The sequence below is a fragment of the Salvelinus namaycush genome, chromosome 33 (genome assembly GCF_016432855.1).
Source record: "Salvelinus namaycush isolate Seneca chromosome 33, SaNama_1.0, whole genome shotgun sequence".
In the NCBI taxonomy this organism is placed as follows: domain Eukaryota; kingdom Metazoa; phylum Chordata; class Actinopteri; order Salmoniformes; family Salmonidae; genus Salvelinus; species Salvelinus namaycush.
The window spans coordinates 863,422-887,267 of record NC_052339.1 but is presented as its reverse complement, the minus strand read 5'-3'; the positions used below and the strand labels follow the sequence as shown (position 1 = coordinate 887,267).

The following is a 23,846-nucleotide window of genomic DNA, read 5'->3' as shown; positions in this document are numbered from 1 at the left end:
GTGTAAAACTGAGAGTCTCGCTGTAAAATGCAGCTAGCTAGCCAACTGGACTTTATCAGTTAGCTAGCTATCTTGATCCTCAGTAACATTAGCTTTCCATGCTTTTCTGGACATTTCTCTTGCCCATCCCGGTCGACAACTCCGTCTCTTGGTCGTCTTCTAGGTTCAAAACTATATGCCTGTAGTCCAGTGCCTTATTGTCAAATGCAACCCACTAGTATTCTACATTTATTTAACTAGGCAAGTCCGTTAAGAACAAATTCTTATTTACAATGACAGCCTACACCGGCCAAACCCAGACGACGCTGGGCAATTTGTGCGTCGCCCTATGGAACTCCCAATCACGGCCGGGTTGTGATTGAATTCGAACCAGGGTGTCTGGTTCAATGCAGTGCCTTAGACCACTGCGCCACACAGGAGCCCACAGACACATGGTGCAGGCAGGCAGTCAATGGCTCAGTGTTCCAAAACTGTTCACCAGTTTCGATGTCAATCAATGCCAGTGTTCCATTTGTTATTTTTATGTTTTTATGGTGCACAGCAGCATATAATAGATTTTATTTCCAATTTCCCCCCATAAAGTGACATATTAATACATACAGTAGCTATATGTGCGACACATTATTGTTTGGGGGGTTCTAATGGGAAACATAGCCTTTAAACTTTTAACATGTTTTGTCATACTGAACGCAGCCCAGGCAAATGCAATCGATCTACGCGCCGTGACATTGATCAACCAATGGTGTGTTAGATACCACACACATACATTTGCTTGACACGCCCTCATTATCATATTGGAGGAAGAAATACAGAAATAAAGAAATTATATAAATGAATAACATGAATTAAAATAATTATTTATGTATTTATGTGTGCATTTATTTATTTATTAATTTAATTCTAATTATGGCAGCTTTGGTCCTCCATACAGTGTAAGCAAGTAAAAAAATTGACTGTTGAGATTTAAAGCTACGGCGACCATTTCAGAATGTAACAGGTTGTTACTACAATTTCAGGTAAAAACCCAATAAAACAAGTTTAAAACTAAGGAAAATGTCTGTACATTTCAGCTGTTTCAAAACATTGCTATACTATTAAAAAAAATACTGTAAGAGTGTTGACTCAATGAGACAATTCTGTTTACACTGCCCTGCTTAGAGGGGGGCAACTGTTGGCCGAGTGTCGTCCAGACGTGACAAGTTCGCAAGTTTACATTCGAGTATATGTGTAGTCCAGAGTATTTTAGTGTGAAGACCCTCAAAGAGAAAAGTTTATTTCGGTGTTTGCCTTTGATGTACACCTTTTGCAAATGACTTTCAACTCAGAGCCTTTGTCATCAAAGTGTATAATTTATGTTAAATTGATTTGCTTAATGTGCTTATAAAATAAGAATGTTTATTTTTCTTACCAACAGTCTGAATAGTGGTATTTTTAACCTGTTTAGTCGCCCCCCTTTCTGTGGGAAAGGATTACGGTGGCACACAAATAAAGATACACCCTTTCATTCTCCATACACTAATTGAGTGTGGGACAGTCATCTCAAGGAATAAACATTAATATGAAATTTGGATTTATTTTGAGTAACGACTTCAACCGATGCGTGGTTCATAATGACTTCTTTTGTAAGGTGCTTACTGAGTATGCAAAGACCAGCCCTTCTGTTATACAGCGAGAATGAACATTATACAGCCTCTGTAAAATGTTGGTTATTTTTGTGATATCTCATGCGAATGTGGTGAAATATTTGATTTTCTAATGACATGTAAGTAGATTAGTATGTATTCTCTGCAGCTAAGGTTTAGGGTAGATGCCCTACAGTACATACAGTATCATGACTTTCAAAAGAACTGCATAATATTTACACTGAGTATACAAAACATTAAGGACACCTGCTCTTTCAATGACATAGAGTGACCAGGTGAAAGCAATGATCCTTTATTGATGTCACTTGTTAAATCCACTTCAATCAGTGTAGATGAAAGGGCAGAGACTGGTTCAAGGAGGATTTTTAAGCTTTGAGACAATTGAGACATGGATTGTGTATGTGTGCCATTCAAAGGTTGAATGTGCAAGACAAAATATTGATGTACCTTTGAACGGGGTATGGTAGTAGGTGCCAGGCGCACCGGTATGTGTCAAGAACTGCAACGCTGCTGGGTTTTTCATGCTCAACAGTTTCTTGTGTGTTTCAAGAATGGTCCACCACCCAAAGGACATCCAGCCAACTTGACACAATTGTGTAAAGCATTGGAGTCAAAATGGGACAGCATCTCTGTGGAACGCTTTCGACACCTTGTAGAGTCCATGCCCCAACGAATTGAGGCTGTTCTGAGGGCAATTTAATATTTGGAAGGTGTCCTTGATGTTTTGTACACTCAGTGTATGTGCCTCCCTGAGATAAATCCTCAGATAGAAAAATAGCATTAGCATTTCCTGGCCTAGATTGGAATTTCCATAAATGGCACATCCTGTAGGTACTTAAAATTTGACATTCTTATGACTTATTATATAATGATAATGGTTATAACAAGGCTTGGGAATGACTAGTGCCCAGAGTTTATCCTGGTCAGGAGGTCACAAAGTCAGGAAAAACTCTGGGCCCCACTGATAATCCAGGTACTGTATTTCCCCTGAGGGGCCCCAGTGTTAAGGATCAGCGTAGCAGACATGTTGTTGCCTACTCTTACCACCTGGGGGCGGCCCGTCAGGAAGTCCAGGATCCAGTTGCAGAGGGAGGTGTTTAGTCCCAGATTCCTTAGCTTAGTGATGAGCTTCGTGGGCACTATGGTGTTGAACGCTGTAGTCAATGAACAGCATTCTCACATAGGTGTTCCTTTTGTCCAGGTGAGAAAGGGCAGTGTGGAGTGCGATTGAGATTGCATCATCTGTGGATCTGTTGGGGCGGTAAGCGAATTAGAGTGGGTCTAGGGTGTCCGGGAGGATGCTGTTGATGTGAGCCATGACCAGCCTTTCAAAGCACTTCATGGCTACCGACGTGAGTGCCACGGGGCGGAAATCATTTAGGCAGATTACCTTCGCTTCCTTGGGCACAGGGACTATGGTGGTCTGCTTTAAACATGTAGGTATTACAGACCGGTCAGGGAGAGGTTGAAAATGTCAGTGAAGACACTTGACAGTTGGTCTGCGCATGCTTTGAGTACACATCCTGGTAATCCGACTGGCCCAGTGGCTTTGTGAATGTTGGCCTGTTTAAAGGTTTTGTTCATATCGGCTACCGAGAGTGTAATCACACAGTCATCCAGAACAGCTGGTGCTCTCGTGCATGTTTCAGTGTTGCTTGCCTCGAAGCGAGCATAAAAGGCATTTAGCTCGTCTGGTAGGCTCGCGTCACTGGGGAGCTCGCGTCTGGATTTCCCTTTGTAGTCCGTAATAGTTTTCAAGCCCTGTCACATCCGATGAGCGTCAGAGCCGGTGTAGTAGGATTCAATCTTAATCCTGTATTGACGCTTTGCTTGTTTGATGGTTCGTCTGAGGACATAGCAGGATTTCTTATAAGCGTCCGGATTATTCTCCTGCTCCTTGAAAGCGGCAGCTCTATAGCCTTTAGCTCGATGCAGATGTTGCCTGTAATCCATGGCTTCTGGTTGGGATATGTACGTACAGTCACTGTGGGGACAACGTCATCAATGTACTTATTTATGAAGCCAATGACTGAGGTGATGTATTCATCAATGCCATTGGATGAATCCCGGAACATATTCCAGTCTGTGCTAGCAAAACAGTCCTGTAGTGTAGCATCCGCGTCGTCTGACCACTTCCGTATTGAGCGAGTCACTGGTACTTCCTGCTTTAGTTTTTGCTTGTAAGCAGAAATCAGGAGGATATAATTATGGTCCTATTTGCCAAATGGCAGGCGGGGGAGAGCTTTGTATGCATCTCTGTGTGTGGTGTAAAGGTGGTCCTGGATTTTTTTCCCCTTGTTGCACATGTGACATGCTGGTAAAAATGTGGTAAAACTGATTTAAGATTGCCTGTATTAAAGCCCCCGGTCACTAGGAGCGCTACTTCTGGATGAGCATTTTCTCCTTTGCTTATGGCCTTATAGAGTTGGTTGAAAGTGGTCTTAGTGCCAGCTTCGGTTTGTGGTGGTAAATAGACGGCATCGAATAATACAGATGAGAACTCTCTTGGTAGATAGTGCGGTCTACAGTTTATTATAAGGTACTCTACCTCAGGTGAGCAATACCTCGAGACTTCTTTAATATTAGACATCGCGCACCAGCTGTTATTGACAAAAAAGAGACACCCCTCGTCTTACCAGAGGTAGCGTCTCTGTTCTCCCGGTTCATGGAAAATCCCGCTAGCTCTATATTGTCCATATCTTCGTTCAGCCACGTCTCGGTGAAACATAAGATGTTACAGTTTTTAATGTCCCGTTGGTAGGATAATCTGAATCGTAGTTCATAAATTTTATTGTCCAATGATTGCACGTTAGCGAGAAGAATGGAAGGCAGTGGGAGTTTACTCGCTCGCCTCAGCATTTTCAGAAGGATGCCCAATCTGCGGCCTATTTTCCGGCGTCTTTTCTTCACGCAAAAGGTGTGGATCTGGGCTTGTTCCAGTGAAAGCAGGAAATCCTTCTCGTCGGACTCGTTAAAGGAAAAAGTTTATTCCAGTCCGCGGTGAGTAATCGCTTTTCTGATGTTCAGACGTTATTTTCGGTCATAAGAGACGGTAGCAGCATCATTATGTACACAACAACTTTAAAAAAATAAGTTACACAAAATGCAAAAAAAATGAAAAATAACAGCACAATTGGTTGGGAGAATGTAAAACGTCAGCCATGTTCTTCAGCGCCATCTTTCCACTTTGCATTTGTCACGGCTGTTGAAGAAAGTGGACCAAGGTGCAGCGTGGTGAGCGTACATTTTCTTCTATTATAAAAAATGACGCCAACAAAACAACAAACGAGAAAAGAACCGTGAAGCTAAAGGCAATAGTGCCAACAAACAAAGACAACTTCCCACAAAGGTGGAAAAAAGGGCTACCTAAGTATGGTTCTCAATCAGAGACAACGATAGACAGCTGTCACTGATTGAGAACCCTACCCGGCCAAAACATAGAAATACAAATAATAGAATATAGAATACCCACCCCAACTCACACCCTGACCAAACCAAAATAGAGACATAAACAGGATCTCTAAGGTCAGGGCGTGACAGCATTGCTTGAGTGTGAAGACTGATAAAAGTAACCAAGAAGTAGAAAGAGAAGGTTAAAAGAAAAACAGAATGAGAGAAAGAGACAGACAGACAGAGAGAGAGGAACACTTGCAGGATGGGCTGATTGGGTGTAGTGGTGGTGTCCAGGTCAGAGGGATTATGGGGGAAAAGGTCCTGCTTTTAATTGCTGTCTCTAAAACCATGGACTGCTCTGAATGCTTTGCAACACAAAAGGGTGGTCAGCCACGCTTGAGTGGCCAGGAGCTGTGAATATTTGTTCTACCAATGGAATGTGTATGCCCCTGCTTTTCTCCACACCCCACACTCCTCCCCCAATATATTTCTCTTCTGAATCTGAATATCCCTCCTCCCTTCCAACCTTTTCTGACTCACCTGGGGGGAGGGAGGTAGAGAGGTTTATAGGTTCAAACAAGGAAGGGAGCCGAAGCACACATACTCATGCTGGCACGCACCTCGCACCCACGCAGGGACAGACGCAAACACTGGCAAAAGCACCAGCAGGTTGAGGGTGTAAACAAGTTTCTCCTTTTTCTTCTCTTTTCCCTTCGTCTTCTCTTTTGCAAGGAGTTCAATCGTCAGAACGGTGCAATTTAAAAGAGGGTAGAAAAAAAAACTTTGTCTGATCTCCCCTCTGCCAGAGACAGAATGTCAGTCGAGGAGTGCCTCACATTTGAGTTTCTATGGTTGCAGGCCAATGAAAGTGGGTGAGTGGCTTGCTGTCTCTCTCAACCCAGGACCTGAATCGATCGAGTGCTCAGGAACTCACACATACACACTCACTCACTCTTGTTGTTCTACAAAAATTGAAAAAAGTTCTGAAACTAACCCCAAAACTAAAACACACATCAAACGCGTACCAGTGATTTGAGATGAGATCTGTTGTAGAAAGATAGAAATTAGGTCTGGAGTGACATGGTACACATGTATTCATGTGGGACTGATTAGAGGAAGAGTTTGTTTAATTCTGTCTTGATTGGTCGGGGAGTAATTGTGCTTTGTTTTTTTGGGGGGGTGGTGGGGGGGGGGGGGGGCAATCCATGATTGCTTACAGATGTTGTTGTCGGCTTAGAATGGACGGCAGGAGGGTTGGAAAAAAACAAACAAAGCGCACCTTGTTTGTCTTAAGTTGCCCCCCCCTCCCCCTCTACATCGCCCTCCCAGGAGAGTTTTGGTAACACCATCCCCTTCTCCTGTCAATTCAACATCCGCCCTGTGTATTTCAGCCCTATTCACCAACCCCCCTCTTTCTAATCTGCTAGTGTTTATGGGATGGAAGGCAATTAAATAGTATCGTTAGGCAATTAGGACTCTATTTGAAAGAAATGTTGCACAGACTAAATATTTCCAGCAATTATCCTTGAACAATGGTGTGTTTCGGGGTCTAAGTGATGGGCTTGCAGTGGATTTAAATGATCCCATGTTTTATGTTGTTATTTAGAATGTTTGGTTGCTGTCTCCATGGCTAGGGTTCAGGGATGACTTGACCCAAATAGAGGTTCTGAACTGAACTGAGACGGTTTGCTACCATAGACTGTTGGCTGAATCTCTTAAAGGGGCAATCTGAGATTCTAGTCCAAAAATCAATGTACCAAACCCAGATTTGCCCTTCAAAATGGAGAGACAGCATTAGAAACAACGTTTGTTCTTTGAGAGAAGGAAAAATTGCCAGGCACCATGATATTCCCAAAAGCACCACAGACGAGCCTTCATTTTGTGAGGTTGTGAATGTTTCTCACTCTGTAGTATCCCCTGAAGGTTTCTTCTTTCTCTCTGGAAGAGGAGGAATTATCCGTACGTACCTATCCACAACCTTCACTTCCATGTACTCTAAGATACAGTATAACCTGAACTTACTGAACAGCAACTTCTTTAACTAATATACTTTGAAATCAAATGTATCGAACTTAATTCTCCAACATTACCGGAAGTTTACTATGTCATAGTTCAAAATTGGGTGAGATGAGAAGTTAGCTAGCTGTCCCATTTGTAAGGTTGCAAAATGATCTTAACTTCTGTAAAAACCTTCCCAGGTTTTTACAGAAATCCCGTTTGGAAGATTCATGCTTTAAGGCCCATTGGGTGCATTGAGAGGGCAGTGGGAAGATCAAACATAACAATCATGAGTGAAAATAAACAGAGTGGAGCTGGTGGATTGACTCATGGCCCTCTCTGTGGCCAGGGATAAAAGGGGATTGACTGGAAGGTCTTCCTTATGGTATAGAGGTTAGAGGTCAGCAAACATGAAGCACCAGTTCCATGGGATTGTTTTCTTGAAGGCTTTTAGATTTCATGCTTTCATACAGTTTATTTCTCAAGAGGTGGAGACATCCCACTGGGCACAGATGTCAGTTCAACATCTAGTTTTTATTGACATTTGGTTGTCACCATGTCATTGGATTTTGGTTAAATATTGGGTGAAAAAAAGACAAAATGCCCTTAAGTTGTTGACTTTTTGCAAATCCAGTTAGTTTTCCATATTGATTCAATGTCATCACATAGATTTTTGGGGTTGAGGTGACGTGGCAACAATGTTGATTCAACCTGTTTTTGCCCAGTGGGATACTATTGCATCTCGATTGTTGAGAGAGTGTGACATTAACCTTTCGAGCAATGCAACAACGATGTCTTTACACTTAATTACACTTTGTCTTGTTAAAGAATTGGTCAGTTTAACAATTTCTTGAGGCTTAAAACAAAACAAAAGTGTTAAGAGTTTTTACTATGATAGACACTCCTTGGACAATCATCACTGGAAGACCAATGCATCTGGAGAGAATGTTCGGAAACTCTGTAGCATGACAGTTTGCTCTAATAAAGCTCTGCAATGGGACATTTCACTGTAGGTCTGCTCTTGTTGACATCTTCTTGTACACCTGTTCCCTACGCCCCAGGTGTCCTGTCTCCATGAGGTGCTGAGGAATGAGCAGTCGCCATGGAAACCCAGTCCCAGGCCAGTTCTGCAGCTGAGAAGAAGAAGAAGGTGGAGACCATCGTGGCAACCAAGGGCTTGTCCACGTCCGCCGACATCAGCGAGAAGGCTGTGGCCTCCAGCACGACATCCAATGGTAAGGGTTGTTTCCAGCTTTTACCTCCTCTTCCTCCCTTCCTTACCCTCTCTGGTCCTCTCTCTTGTTCTCATCCTTACTGGTCCCTTCCATCTCTCTCCTGTCACGTTCTCGTCTTGTCTCACTCCGAACAGGAAGTTGCAAGGAGTTGAATGGTTTGGTCATAAAGTTAAGATATTGGTGTTTCTTCATTTAGGATGCTGTTTGTAGTGGAATGCAAGATGTAAATGGATCATATACTTACAAACTCAATCATGTGTAATGTTGAAAACAAGGTCAGTCCCTTTTGGAGAAAGTTGAGTTCATACACAACAATCATATATGCAACATATGCAACATCTTGAATACACGACAAAATATTTTCATTGTTCAGTCTTTTGGCCCTCACAACACAGCTGCAGAAATGAAGAATATTAGATAACAAAATAAATGTTTCTCCAGGAGTGACTGGGACTGCCAGACAAAAGTCATAACAAACCTAGAGGACAAATGACCATGACTTAAGTTGCAGCTGTGGTCATTAGCTGCAGCTGGAAGAGTTATGTTTTTTTTTTGGGGGGGGGGGGTTGAGGTGGTAAGAGGGGTGTGGGGGGATGGGGGAGTAGTAGATTTAGGGGTGTCAGCAGAGAGAGAGAGAGAGAGGTAGGGAAGCACTCTGTCGCCCTGGGTTTCCGCCCTGGGTTTGTAGCATGTCAAATGTTATCATTCCAGGTCCGCGGCAGAAGACGTCAAACACTCCAGGAGAAGGTTAATGACTCAGAGGGTCTCTCTCTCACACTCACTGTCTCAATCTCTCACTTTTACTCTCTCTCACACTCACTGTCTCAATCTCTCTCTCACACTCACTGTCTCAATCTCTCACTTTTACTCACTGTCTCAATCTCTCACTTTTACTCACTGTCTCAATCTCTCACTTTTACTCACTGTCTCAATCTCTCACTTTTACTCACTGTCTCAATCTCTCACTTTTACTCACTGTCTCAATCTCTCACTTTTACTCTCTCTCTCTCTCTCACTTTTACTCTCTCTCTCTCTCTCTCACTTTTACTCTCTCTCTCTCTCTCTCTCTCTCTCTCTCTCTCTCTCACTTTTACTCTCTCTCTCTCTCACTTTTACTCTCTCTCTCTCTCACTTTTACTCTCTCTCTCTCACTTTTACTCTCTCTCTCTCACTTTTACTCTCTCTCTCTCACTTTTACTCTCTCTCTCTCTCTCTCACTTTTACTCTCTCACTTTTACTCTCTCTCTCTCTCTCTCTCACTTTTACGCTCTCACTTTTACTCTCTCTCTCTCTCTCTCTCTCTCTCTCTCTCTCTCTCTCTCTCTCTCTCTCTCTCTCTCTCTCTCTCTCTCTCTCTCTCTCTCTCTCTCTCTCTCTCTCTCTCTCTCTCTCCATATGGGAGTTATAGCAGGAACTTGGGTGGGGTGGGGTGGCGTGTAGGGAGGAATGCATCTCGGGAACACTGTCCCTCTTACTCATTCCCATATGGCAACACTATTTTATTCATTAAAGGATGGAAGAGAAAAATACGTTTTGCGGTGTGGAAAATGCATGGATGTAATTTGATTCTGGTGATTGTGCATTTTTCTTTGTCATGCTCTGGTAATTACTCCTACTAACAACGTAACGTTTGTCTTGGAAACGTACTCCCGCAATGATCTGAACCTACACAAGGGGCCATACCTGGGGTTAAAGAGTAGGGAAACAAAAAATACTATTCTTATCCAAGATCACAGGAGAGAGAGAGAACGATAGGAGGAATGAGGGATGATACTTATCCACAGAGAAAGAGATAGCTTACACATTTTTTGTGCAGGTTCTAATGACAGCACATTCTCCAAGTTGCCCCAGAACTCATAACATCTTATCAGGTGTAACCTTACACCTCTGTCACCTTTAACCCCTGTAGCCCCCCTGTCCCCACCCCTTCCCCATACAAACAAAAGGTAATTGTGAGCAGCTGTGGAACCCCAGTGGCTGGCTCTTCTCAGGAAGGCCCAGGTGAATATTTCCCCCATCATGCTGCAGAGGAGTGGCCCCTGAACCCACACAGGGGAAACCCTGTAGGACACCCCTCCACCACAGCACGCTAAGATTAGAACGGAAGAAGTAAAAGCTAGCAAAAAGTAAAAAAGAAATAGGAGGAGCAGTTATTGGTGGACTTATGGGCTGTTTAGCTTTGGCCTCTCTGAAGTGTTTTCTGTTGCAATACAATTACTACACGATTGCGTGTTTGGGTATTGTTTGTGATTAAAGCATATGGAAATCATTTTCTGGAAAACCTCGCCTGATAGGTTTTGTGTCTAAAGTCCAAGTTTTTGGGGGACTTAGTTGATTCAAATGTTGGCAAGTCCTGGAGGTTATAATTTGATTAAATGACTCCAATTTTCATATGAAATGGAGGCAATGTTTTTTGTGTGACGAAATTGACTTCATGACGTTACTAACCACTCTCCCAAATCTAATTCCAGAACACAAAGAACAAAGACATAAATATAACTTTTTTCTTTCTAAAGATTAGAAGGTTTTGGTTCTTTATATTGTGTATAGATAACACAAGTAAATTAGTTGTGGTTTGTAATCACGATTAAAAACACAGTACTTATATTCAGTTAAAACCCTAGACCTTGGTCTAGTTTACACATACACTATGTAACAGTGTGTGTACATATGTCCTGAGCAGTTCCCTAACTCAATTTAAATGAGAACAGTGGAAAACTTTTGTTACTTCCTTTCTGTCCTTTCTTTGCTCCTTCGTTATTTTCTCATCTCTCACCCTCTTTTCTCTCACTTTTCTATATCCTACTACCCTCTCTTTTCTGCCAATGTGCACTCCTCTCTCTTCCACTCTCTCTTCCTCTCTTATTCGTCTATGTAAGTTTTGTCGGAGTTGAGAGAGCTTGCTTGGCTTTGTAATGTGGAGTCTTGGAGGGGGAGCTAGCTAGCTAGCGTTCCCACATGGCTGGCTAAATGGTGGCTTCATCCCGTGTACTATTCATCTTTTCGCTAGCTCCCCTGGCCTGACAGCTCAAAAGGGCCGACTGAGCCACAACAATGCTGTGATTGGTGTTCTTTAGGAGGGGCAAGGGGGAGACCTCCCCCCACCCTCATCATTCTCCAGGCAGGTGGACCACAAAGTCTCCTGATTCTTTTGTTGTTTCCCCGGGCCTTCCAAAAAAAGATGTCCATGCTCTTTGGCTGAATAAATCCTGTCGTCATGGGATAATTTGCTAATAAAAAAAAAACTAGAAAAGAAGGGAGGGAAAGGCCCCCGCTTATTGATTGAGGAGAGAGAGGGTGAAAAAAAAAGAAACGTTTCTGGTTGGATGGTTCCTTGGATTTTTTTCATATGGATGCTGCTGAATTAGGAAAGTGAGGGAAGAGAGGGACAAAGAGGAGTGAGAGAGAGGGAGGGCTAGAAGAGAGGGAAAGAGTGAGCGAGAGAGGGGAAGTGAGGGTTTGAGTTAGCGAGCTAGTTTAGGAAATTGTAGTGGAATGCATGCCCTAAAGTAGCAGGGTTTTCTGTAGACCAGAGGGTGTTAGTGGGAGGAGCTATAGGAGTACGGGATCATTGTAAAGGCAAGGAATGTAAATCAATGGAATGGTACCAAACACATTGAAACAAAGTGTTTGACTCTGTTTCATTGATTCCATTCCAGCCACCATTACAATGAGCCCGTCCTCATATAGCTCCTCCCACCAGCCTCCTCTGCTGTGAACCCTAATAGTTTATGAAGGAAGGACTCAGAGCCTTTTAAAGGGGTGCTTTGGGATTTTGGCAATGAAGCCCTTTATCTACGTCCCCAGAGTCAGATGAACATGGATACCATTTTTAAGTCTGTGCATCCAGTATGAAGGAAATAGAGGTAATTTTGCGAGCCAACGCTAACTAGTGTTAGCGCAATAACTGGAAGTCTATAATATCTTATAGCATGCTAGCAGTTACCATAGACTTCCAGTCATTGTGCTAGCGCTAGTTAGCAATTGGGTTAACACTATTTAGCAACTTCCTTCAAACTGCACACAGAGACGTAAATATAGTATACGTATGTTTATCTGACTCTGGGGAAGTAGATACAGGGCTTCATTGCCAAAATCCTGAAGTATGCCTTTAACGGTCACGCTTGGAAGGGCAGGAGCAGGGGTCTCAGAGGCCCAAAAGTTGAGCCTTGAAGAGGAAGGAATTTTCTGCTTACATGTAGAAGGTTACCAGCGAAATCCCTAACCCAAACGGAAAGCGTGGCAAAAGTGTTTAGGAGAGAAAAAGAGCTGTTGACTGCTTTAAAAACATACAAAACCTCAGAGAGAGAGAGAGGAGAGGAGAAGGGGAGATGCAGAGAGAGGAGGGGAGAGATAAAGAAGAAAAAGTCAGGGGCCACCTTCTTTTTAGGTAGTCATTTAAATGATCAATTGTAAATAGAAGGGGGATGTCATCTATCAGAAATAAAGTTTCCGTTTAACAGCGGGGATGGAAAGTAATTTACAGATACGCTGTCCCCGGCCATCTTTGTGCCGCTCAGATAAGGTTTCATTTCAGAAACGGATAGGAGACATTTTCACTTACGGGGCCCCTATTCTGCGACACCTGTGATAACAGCTTGTGGACCCTAATTGAAAATGGGTTTCAAAATGGATTTTCACATTTCTTCTCCTCCCTCCCTCACCCCATTCCTTACTCATTGCCCCCCTCTCCCCCACCTCCTCACCCCCATCAAGACAAACCCCCCACCTCTGCTCCCATCCCTTTTCCGTGGTGTTCCGTGTGTCTGGAAATATTGGAGGAATGGAGGGCCAGGGAGGAGGGGAGGAGAGAGGCCAGTTTTGCGGGCGTTGGGGAAAATGGAGCATGGGGAGCGGATTATCCCTCAGCACCCTGTCAGTGGTATGACAGCCTTGCGATCCATCTTATTAATGAAATCATTGATCACTTGATGGGACTCATAATCAACTTTCTCCAAAGTGTCCTCCTGCCCCCCTCCTCACACACGCACGCACACACACACACACACGTTTGTTTTACTATCCTTGTGGGGACCAAACAATTGATTCCCATTCAAAATCCTATTTTCCCTAACCCGTAACACTAACTGCCACCATCACTGCTCTCCACATTTCATCTATCACTTTTTCTCTCTTTAGATTTACTACGCTACCTGTATGATAAAAAAAAAAAAAAAAAAGAGAGATTTTATGAGTGGCTTGATCATTATATAAATGAAAGAAATGAGGCGGCGCTCCTAGTGGCCGGGGACTTTAATGCAGGAAAACTTAAATCCATTTGATTTAATTTTGACCAGCATTTCACACGTGCAACCAGAGTAAAAAAAAAAACTCTAGACCACCTTTTCTCCACACACAGAGATGCATACAAAGCTCTCCTTCGCCCTCCATTTGGCAAATCTGACCATAATTCTATCCTCCTGATTCCTGCTTACAAGCAAAAACTAAAGCAGGAAGTACCAGTGACTCGCTCAATAAGGAAATGGTCAGATGACGCAGATCCTAAGCTACAGGACTGTTTTGCTAGCCAAGACTGGAATATGTTCATTAATCCGATGGTATTGAGGAGTATACCATATCAGTCACCGGCTTCATCAATAAGTGCATCGATGAAGTCGTACCCACAGTGACCGTACGTACATACCCCAACCAGAAGCCATGGATTACAGGCAACATACGCACTGAGCTAAAGGGTAGAGCTGCCGCTTTCAAGGAGCGGGACTCTAACCCGGACGCTTCTAAGAAATTCTGCTATGCCGTCTAACAAACCATCAAACAAGTATAGGGTCAATACAGGACTAAGATTGAATCCTACTACACATGCTCTGATGCTTGTCGGATGTGGCAGGGCTTGCAAACTATTACAGACTACAAAGGGAAGCCCAGCCGAGAGCTGCCCAGTGACGCGAGCGTACCAGACGAGCTAAATGACTTCAATGCACGCTTTGAGGCAAGCAACACTGAAGCATGCATGAGAGCACCAGCTGTTCCAGACAACTGTGATCACACTCTCCGTAGCCGATGTGAGTAAGACCTTTAAACAGGTCAACATTCACAAGGCCGCAGGGCCAGACAGATTACCAGGACGTGTACTCAGAGCATGCGCTGATCAACTGGCAAGTGTGTTCACTGTCATTTTCAACCTGTCCCTGACCGAGTCTGTGATACCTACATGTTTCAAGCAGACCACCATATTCTCTGTGCCAAAAAATACCAAGGTAATCTGCCTAAATGACTACCGACACGTAGCACTCGTGTCTGTAGCCATGAAGTGCTTTGAAAGGCTGGTCATGGCTCACATCAACACCACCATTACAGAAACCCTAGATCCACTCCAATACGTAAACCGCCCCAACAGATCTGCAGATGACGCAATCTCTATTGCACTCCACAATGCCCTTTGCCCCCCTGGACAAAAGGAACACCTATTTGTGAGAATGCTGTTCATTGACTACGGCCCACATTCAACACCATAATGCCCTCAAAGGTCATCACTAATCTAAGGAATCTGGGACTAAACACCTCCCTCTGCAACTGGATCCTAGAGTTTGACTCGGTACTGGTACCCCCTGCATTCGGAAAGTATTCAGACCCTTTCACTTTTTCCAAATTTTGTTATGCTACAGCCTTATTCTAAAATTAATGAGGGGAAAAAAATATTTCATCCATCTACATACAATACTCCATAATACCAAAGTATAATAGGTTTTTTGAAATTTTTACTAATTTCTAAAATAATAATGGAAATATCACATTCACATAATTATTCAGACCCTTTATTCAGTACTTTGTTGAAGCACATTTGGCAGTGATTACAGCCTAAAGTTTACCAGTCAAAGGTTTGGACACAGAAAAACCCTTGAATGAGTAGGTGTGTCCAAACTTTTGACTGATACTGTACATTTGGGGAGCTTCTCCCATTCTTCTCTGCAGATCGTCTCAAGCTCTGTCAGGTTGGATGGGGAGCGTTGCTGCACAGCTATTTTCAGGTCTCTCCAGAGATGTTAGATCGGGTTCAAGTCCGGGCTCTGGCTGGTCCACTCAAGGACATTCAGAGACTTGTCCTGAAGCCACTCCTGCATTGTCTTGGCTGTGTGCTTAGGGTCATTGTCCTGTTGGAAGGTGAACCTTCGCCCCAGTCTGAAGTCCTTAGCACTCTGGAGCAGGTTTTCATCAAGGATCTCTCTGTACTTTGCTCTGTTTTTCTTACCCTCAATCCTGACTAGCCAAAGAGTTCTATCTTGGTTTCATCAGACCAGAGAATCTTGTTTATTATGGTCTGAGAGTCCTTTAGGTGTCTTTTGGCAAACTCCAAGTGTGCTGTCATGTGCCTTTTACTGAGGAGTGGCTTCCGTTTGGCCACTGTACCATAAAGGCCTGATTGGTGGAGTGCTGCAGAGATGGTTGTCCTTTTGGAAGGTTCTCCCATCTCCACACAGGAACTCTGGAACTCTGTCAGAGTGACCATTGGGTTCTTGGTCCCCTCCCTGACCAAGGCCCTTCTCTCCCGATTGCTCAGATTGGCCGGGCGGCCAGCTCTAGGAAGAGTCTTGGTGGTTCCAAACTTCTTCCATTTCAGAATGATGCAGGCCACTATGTTATTGGAGACCTTCAATGCTGCAGAAATGTTTTGGTACCCTTCCCCAGATCTGTGCCTCAACACAATCCTGTCTCGTAGCTCTACGGACAATTCCTTCGACCTCATGGCTTGGTTTTTGTTCTGGCATGCATGCACTGTGGGACCTTAGATAGACAGGTTTGTGCCTTTCCAAATCATGTCCAATCCATTTAATTTACCACGTGGACTCAAATCAAGTTGTAGGAACATCTCAAGGATAATCAATGGAAACAGGATGCACCTGAGCTCAATTTCGAGTCTCACAGCAAAGGGTCTGAATACTTATGTAAATAAGTTATTCCTGTTTAAAAAAAAAATACATTTGCTAAAATGTCTAAAAACGTGTTTTCACTTTGTCTTTATGGGGCATTGTTTGTAGATTGATTAGATTATAATAAAACATTTTTTTTTATTTGATTAAGGCTGTAACTTAACAAAATGTGGAAAAATGGAAGGGATCTGAATACTTTCCCAATGCACTATATTGTTGTTTTATTGTTTTACTTTTTATATAACGTATTTTCTTAACTCCTAATTTCTATAAAACTGCATTGTTGGTTAAGGGCTTGTAAGTAAGCATTTTCACAGTATGGTCTACACCTGTTGGCGCATGTGCCAAATACAATTTCATTTGATTTGAAAGGAGGGAACACCCAGACACTTTATTGCTGAGGGATGGAGCTCTGGATGGCATCAGAGAGAGAAGTGAGGAGATCTGTCACACCCTGGCCTTTGTTATCTTTGTTTTCTGTAATAGTTTGGTTAGGTCAGGGTGTGACAGGGGGGATGTTTGTGTGTTTTTGTCTCGTCTTGGGTGGTTGTATGGTATAGGGGGTTTAGGTAGAGTAGATGGGTTTGTGTTTGAGTGTAGGTGTCTAGGTATGTCTATGGTTGCCTGGATGGTTCTCAATCAGAGACAGCTGTCATTCATTGTCTCTGATTGGGAGCCATATTTAAGGCAGCCATATGCAGTAGGCTTTTGTGGGTAGTTGTCTATGTCTATGTTGCATGTTAGCACTTAGTCTTTTATAGCTTCACGTTCGTCTGTTTGTTGTTTTGTTTTCGTTCGTTTTCGTCTTCCAATAAAAGAAGATGTATTTTTCACATGCTGCGCCTTGGTCCACTCATTGTCCTCAAGACGATCGTGACAGAACTACCCACCACAAAAGGACCAAGCAGCGTGTCAAGCAGCAGCAGGAACAACATACACAGGATTCCTGGACATGGGAGGAAATTTTGGAGGGAAAAGGACACTGGGCTCACATTGGAGAATATCGCCGCTCTCGGGAAGAGATGGAGGCAGCTAAAGCCCAGGAGCGGTGGTATGAGGAGGCAGCATGGAGGCGTGGAAGCCCCTGAAGAAACCCCAAAAATTTATTGGGGGGGGGGGGGGGGGGCTAAAGGATAGTGTGGCGAAGTCAGGTAGGAGACCTGCGCCCACTTCCCATGCTTACCGTGGAGAGCGGGAGTACGGGCAGATACCGTGTTATGCGGTAGAGCGCACGGTGTCTCCTGTACGTGTGCATAGCCCGGTGTGGTACATACCAGCTCCTCGTATCGGCCGGGCTAGATTGAGTATTGAGCCAGGTTCCATGAAGCCGGCTCAACGCGTCTGGTCTCCAGTGCGTCTCCTCGGGCCGGCATACATGGCACCAGCCTTACGCATGGTGTCCCCGGTTCGCCTACACAGCCCAGTGCGGGTTATTCCACCTCCCCGCACTGGTCGGGCTACGGGGAGCATACAACCAGGTAAGGTTGGGCAGGCTCAGTGCTCAAGGGAGCCAGTACGCCTGCACGGTCCGGTATTTCCGGCGCCACCTCCCCGCCCCAGCCCAGTACCACCAGTGCCTACACCACGCACCAGGCTTCCTGTGCGTCTCCAGAGCCCTGTTCCCTCTCCACGCACTAGCCCTGTGGTGCGTGTCTCCAGCCCATTACCACCATTGCCTACACCATGCACTAAGCCTCCTGTGCGTCTCCAGAGTCCTGTGCGTCCTGTTGCTGCTCCCCGCACTAGCCTGAAGGTGCGTGTCCTTAGCCCGGTACCTCCAGTTCCGGCACCACGCACCAGGCCTACAGTGCGCCTCAGCCGGCCAGAGTCTGCCGTCTGCCCAGCGGCGCCTGAACTGCCAGTCTGCCCAACGCCGTCTGAGCTGTCCGTCTGCCAAGCGCCACCTGAACTGCCCGTCTGTCCTGAGCCTTCAAAGCCGCCCGTCTGTACTGAGCCTTCAAAGCCGCCCGTCTGTACTGAGCCTTCAAAGCCGCCCGTCTGTACTGAGCCTTCAAAGCCGCCCGTCTGTCCTGAGCCTTCAAAGCCGCCCGTCTGTCCTGAGCCTTCAAAGCCGCCCGTCTGTCCTGAGCCTTCAAAGCCGCCCGTCTGTCCTGAGCCTTCAAAGCCGCCCGTCTGTCCTGAGCCTTCAAAGCCGCCCGTCTGTCCTGAGCCTTCAAAGCCGCCCGTCTGTCCTGAGCCTTCAGAGCCGTCCGTCAGTCAGGAGCCGCTAGAGCCGTCCGCCAGACAGGAGCCGCTAGAGCCGTCCGCCAGACAGGAGCCGCTAGAGCCTTCCGCCAGACAGGAGCCGCCAGAGCCTTCATCCAGCCATGACCAGCCAGAGCCGTCATCCAGCCATGACCAGCCAGAGCCGTCATCCAGCCATGACCAGCCAGAGCCGTCATCCAGCCATGACCAGCCAGAGCCGTCATCCAGCCATGACCAGCCAGAGCCGTCATCCAGCCATAACCAGCCAGAGCCGTCATCCAGCCATGACCAGCCAGAGCCGTCAGCCAGCCATGACCAGCCAGAGCCGTCAGCCAGCCATGACCAGCAAGAGCCGTCAGCCAGCCATGACCTGCCAGAGCCGCCAGCCAGCCAGGATCTGCCAGAGCCGCCAGCCAGCCAGGATATGCCAGAGCCGCCAGCCAGCCAGGATATGCCAGAGCCGCCAGCCAGCCAGGATCTGCCAGAGCCGCCAGTCAGCCAGGATCTGCCAGAGCCGCCAGTCAGCCAGGATCTACCAGAGCCACCAAAGCGGGTATTGACAATGGTGGAGTGGGGGCCACGTCCCGCACCAGAGCCGCCGCCATAATAAGGCCCACCCCGGACCCTCCCCTTCTGTGTCAGGTTTTGCGGCCGGAGTCCGCCCCTTTGGGGGGGGGGGGGGTACTGTCACACCCTGGCCTTTGTTATCTTTGTTTTCTGTAATAGTTTGGTTAGGTCAGGGTGTGACAGGGGGGATGTTTGTGTGTTTTTGTCTCGTCTTGGGTGGTTGTATGGTATAGGGGGTTTAGGTAGAGTAGATGGGTTTGTGTTTGAGTGTAGGTGTCTAGGTATGTCTATGGTTGCCTGAATGGTTCTCAATCAGAGACAGCTGTCATTCATTGTCTCTGATTGGGAGCCATATTTAAGGCAGCCATATGCAGTAGGCTTTTGTGGGTAGTTGTCTATGTCTATGTTGCATGTTAGCACTTAGTCTTTTATAGCTTCACGTTTGTTGTTTTGTTTTCGTTCGTTTTCGTCTTCCAATAAAAGAAGATGTATTTTTCACACGCTGCGCCTTGGTCCACTCATTGTCCTCAAGACGATCGTGACAAGATCTGTTGGTGATATGAAAATATGCCTGTGTAATCATAATTTAGTGGCTGCTTGTACATCTCTTTCTGGCTGGTAGCTCTAGTATGGTAGTGGTGTCGCCATTTCTTGTGAGAAGTTTATAGATCTGCTAGATCTTGTTGATTGACGTCTATGGTTGGGGCTGCGATTGAATATGCTTGTAGACTTGCACAATGTTTGTAGACTTGTAGTCTCCTTGTTGTAATAGTAGTTTTGACTGTGAGTGTGCTAGCGGGGGCTATATAGATGTATAGGTGTAGTGTGGCTCCTGTGGTAGAAAGCAGGGAGGTGGGTTCTCTCTCTCTTCTCTTTCTCTCTCTTCTCTTCTCTCTCTGACAGCCAGGGGTTAATGAGAGAGGGGTCTGATGGGGGGATAAGGGACCTCAGGGGGAGTGCTGGCTGCACACCATGGGTCAAACAGCACAATGGAGAGGGCAGGACGCATACACGTGCCCACGCATGCACACACAAACACACATGCACAGATACGTGAACAGAGAAGCACACACACAAAAGGAGTGACCACCTTCTATTATTATTTTTCACTCTCACTGGGTTTTAGGCACACAGCATAACGTTACAGTAAGATGGGTAGAGTGGTGGCCGTTGTTAGATACAGCTATGAACAGAAAGTCAATGTGGCCTGTACACATACACACGTGCAGGCACACACACAATCGTGCAGTAAGCTGCGGACTCCATCAGTGAGCCAGCCATCTCATGGCCCTCTGCACTGAAGGCAATTTCCTGCAGCAGTGGGGCGACAGGCCTTGGGAGAGACGCCTCACAGCGGCCTGAGGCACAGGATTAGGGTGGCCCGCTGACTACTCAGGCGGAGGGGCCCTCAGCTATCCCCAGCCCAACAACCTCAACCCAGCCTGGCCTCCTTCTGCCTGTCTGGCTGCATGGAGGAACCACACTGATCCATTCAGCATCCAGCACCTCTGGACTGCTTTCACCTATTGGGCAGACTGGAAAAAAGACTCCAGTACTTTCACCTACTGGGCAGCAGGGGCCACCTTCAGCAGTATTCAAATGTAGCATGCATAATCTGAATCGCCATAATCTTGCTCTCTCTCCGGTCCATAAGGGTTAGGTGGAGGTGTTTTGCCCAGTACCCATCTCTCCTAATCTATGACCACTGTCTTGGAGGGATCTGGCAGAGGTGTTTCTGGGTCTTGGTGTTTTGCAAGATTTTGGTGTTGGCCTATTATCCTAAAATTGTTCTATGTGGGTCACCTTTTTTCCAACGTTTAATTCAGCAAAAGAGGAATGAAAAATGCCTTGAAAACAAACATATGGGTAATTCTATTAATTAATCCAGTAGTAATAGATTTGAGTTTAATCTGTTAGTAGAGTTTTACCTCCATTGAAGCTCATGGGGTCATTTTCTATGACGTGGTGAGAGGCATTGAGGCCTATGATGTCAGGAGTCAACCAGGTCAGGAACATGAACCCTAACCAATGAACATCCTTATTGCTCAAAGAGGGAGATCTGTCTGTGCAGAAGGCAGGAGGAGGTCCCTCTCAGTCTATTCCAGGACACACACACACACACACACGACAGACAGACAGACAGACAGACAGACAGACAGACAGACAGACAGACAGACAGACAGACAGACAGACAGACAGACAGACAGACAGACAGACAGACAGACAGACAGACAGACAGACAGACAGACAGACAGAGTCTGTAAGGTAGACATAAAGCAGTTAAGTAGGGAAACAGTAGTTGATTATTTGCTACTCTGTCCATTTGTCGGTATGCATCAGTGGCCTCCCTCCCTCCTACTGAGGGGACCAAAGCAGGTGTCCTGACCCTGCCAGCAGAATGTATTGGTCTGTGTCCCTCTTCACTTCTTTCTTTCTCTTTCTTGTTCACGAGTTAGCATCAAGAAAACGAGCCTAGCTAGCCATCAAGACCATGCAGAAATGATGACAATTTACATCACAGGAAAGGTACCACTAAACATATATACACACGTGTCCATGTAGCTTAATGACTATGATTTAGCTCTGTAACAAGAGATATCTGAACAGTTAAAGTAGCTAACGTAAACTCGTACATCGCCTTGGTCCGTACAATTGCCCTTATTTTAGCGCCCCAAAAAACGTAATACTTCCAGATCAACTGTAATGTCAATACCATTGTAAAGCACAATTTCTCCCCTTTCCAACAAAATCAATTACATGACCTAAACACTGCCCGTTTCTGCATAATTCAAGCAGGCAATGAGCCATGTCGGGTCTTTTTAAAAATGGCGGGTGGGGAAGCGAAACTAATGCGTGGTAGTGAGAAGGACAGATGTCGTGTGGGAAAATTGCTTTTTTCACTCGATCTGTCCAACTTATCACCTTATCGCCTCTAAAATGTAAATAAAACACTATAAAGAGTTTATATAATGTGTCATTACATACCTATTTGAAGGTTTGTGTCGAATTTGAATCGGGTTTTTAGGGCGGTGCTAAAGTGATCTTAGAAGTAAACAGTGGCTTTGAGAATGATGATCGCATGCAATGATGACGAAAAAAATGACTAGGTATCCCCCTTACCCCCGTCACTGTCCATTTCTTGTTTTTAAACGATGAGAGAAGTGCTACACCTGGTGGAGATAGATTGTAAGACAGAAATAGTTGCTTTATGCGTGCTGTACGTTACGACATGACACGTCAAGATGTAACGGAGGGTCAGTTTTTTCAACTTTTCTCCAATACTATAGAGCCATTACCATGTCTATCAACGCAAGAGTAGAAACCTAGTTCACACCCCCGATTTTGAAGTCAACACAGTCGCTACAGTCCCATTAGTTTTCTTTGTAGCCTCGTTTGAATGTCGCGGTTACGCACATTTGTACGGAATGGGGTGAGTTTACGTTAGATACATCCAAAAACCAAAGAAGCGAAATTCCGTCACAAAACGATAGCTAGCATGTTAACACACAATGTTAAGTGAATGGGTGATAGTTAGCGCAATTAGCTTAGCATCATCGGAACTTATAAAACTAGAATAAGCATGTATAAAACATAAATATTCTAGAAAAACTATTTGAATTAGCAAAGCATGTTCTAATAACTCGAAAGTACTTACAGACTTATCTTTAACTAAGGCCTAGTAAGATAGAAAAATAGAGCTTGTCTGTCTGTTGTCGCTCTGATTGTTCTGACAGGAAATAGCTCTGAACCGAAAGTTAGCTAATTAAAAGCTACATTATCCACATTTGCCACTATATGACAACATAGAACAATATAATACTTTGTACAGAAGTAGGTTGGACAATAGAACTAGTCAAAATTCACCCAAGGCTGAAAAATGGCAAAAGAACGTTGGCTAAGCTGGAACACTAGAGCCCATAGCAAATGAATGGAATCGAACGTTCGCAGAGCCTCTTCTGACTGGAGTGAGGCTTAGAATTCCATTTCGCCAAAATGGCACCAACAAATATAAAAATAACAAGTTGTGTAGAAAGTTCACATCCACACCTTGATGGTGCCAAGTGTGCTTATGTCTGCATAAAAAAATGTAAACTTCTAACTATTTCTTGTCTAGCGATTTGAACAAGTCAAAATATACACATTGCGAGATATTTGGCGAAATATACCAGCATGCCTCTCCATAGGAAAACAATGGGGGGAGCTCAACGTTCCAAGGGCAAAAGGTGTTTCGGGGCTAGCGTTTGATGACAATGAAATACACTGTCCAGCCTACATAATTAGAAAGAGCAGATTCTCATGATTGAAACGGTGTCCAATTTTGTAAAAATCTAAATATACACATTGTGAGATATTTGGCGAAGTTGACAGACATACCTATATTTCCCTATAGGAAACAATTGGACGACCTGTCACGCCCTGACCTTAGAGATCCTTATTTATTCTCTATGTTAGGTCAGGGTGTGACTCGGGTGGGAGAATCTATGTTTTCTATTTCTTTGTGTTTTTGGCTGAGTATGGTTCCCAATCAGAGGCAGCTGTCTATCGTTGCCTCTGATTGGGGATCATATATAGCTTGTCATTTTCCGTTTGGGTTTTGTGGGGAGTTATTTTCTGTTTAGCTGTTTTGTTGCCTGACAGAACTGTGCGCTTTCGTTTTTTTCTACTTTGTTATTTTGTTGCGGTGTTCAGTTTATTAAAAATCATGAACGTCTACCACGCTGCACCTTGGTCTCCTTCTTCATCCGACGACACACGTTACACGACCTCAGAGTTCCATGAGTAATGTTTTGTTGTTGTTTACATTTTAACTACCAGCAACGTGGGCAGGTCTCATTGCCAACAATAGCAAAGCAGGCATTGTGACGGAGAACAAAAGGCTGGTAATAGAACTTTCAGAAGGCGTGTTGGTGCCACGG

The 23,846-nt window shown here is 44.9% G+C and overlaps 1 protein-coding gene across 1 annotated transcript in view; it reads left to right on the top strand.

Annotated features, from left to right (window-relative positions):
* LOC120027865 (transcriptional activator GLI3-like) overlaps positions 1 to 23,846 on the top strand; it is a 167,536-nt gene that overhangs the window by 33,396 nt on the left and 110,294 nt on the right. Inside the window, exon 2 of the mRNA XM_038972946.1 lies at positions 8,096 to 8,269. Within this exon, the coding sequence (XP_038828874.1) occupies positions 8,137 to 8,269 (133 nt within the window). The 5' untranslated portion in view covers positions 8,096 to 8,136. The remainder of the gene's footprint in view (positions 1 to 8,095; positions 8,270 to 23,846) is intronic.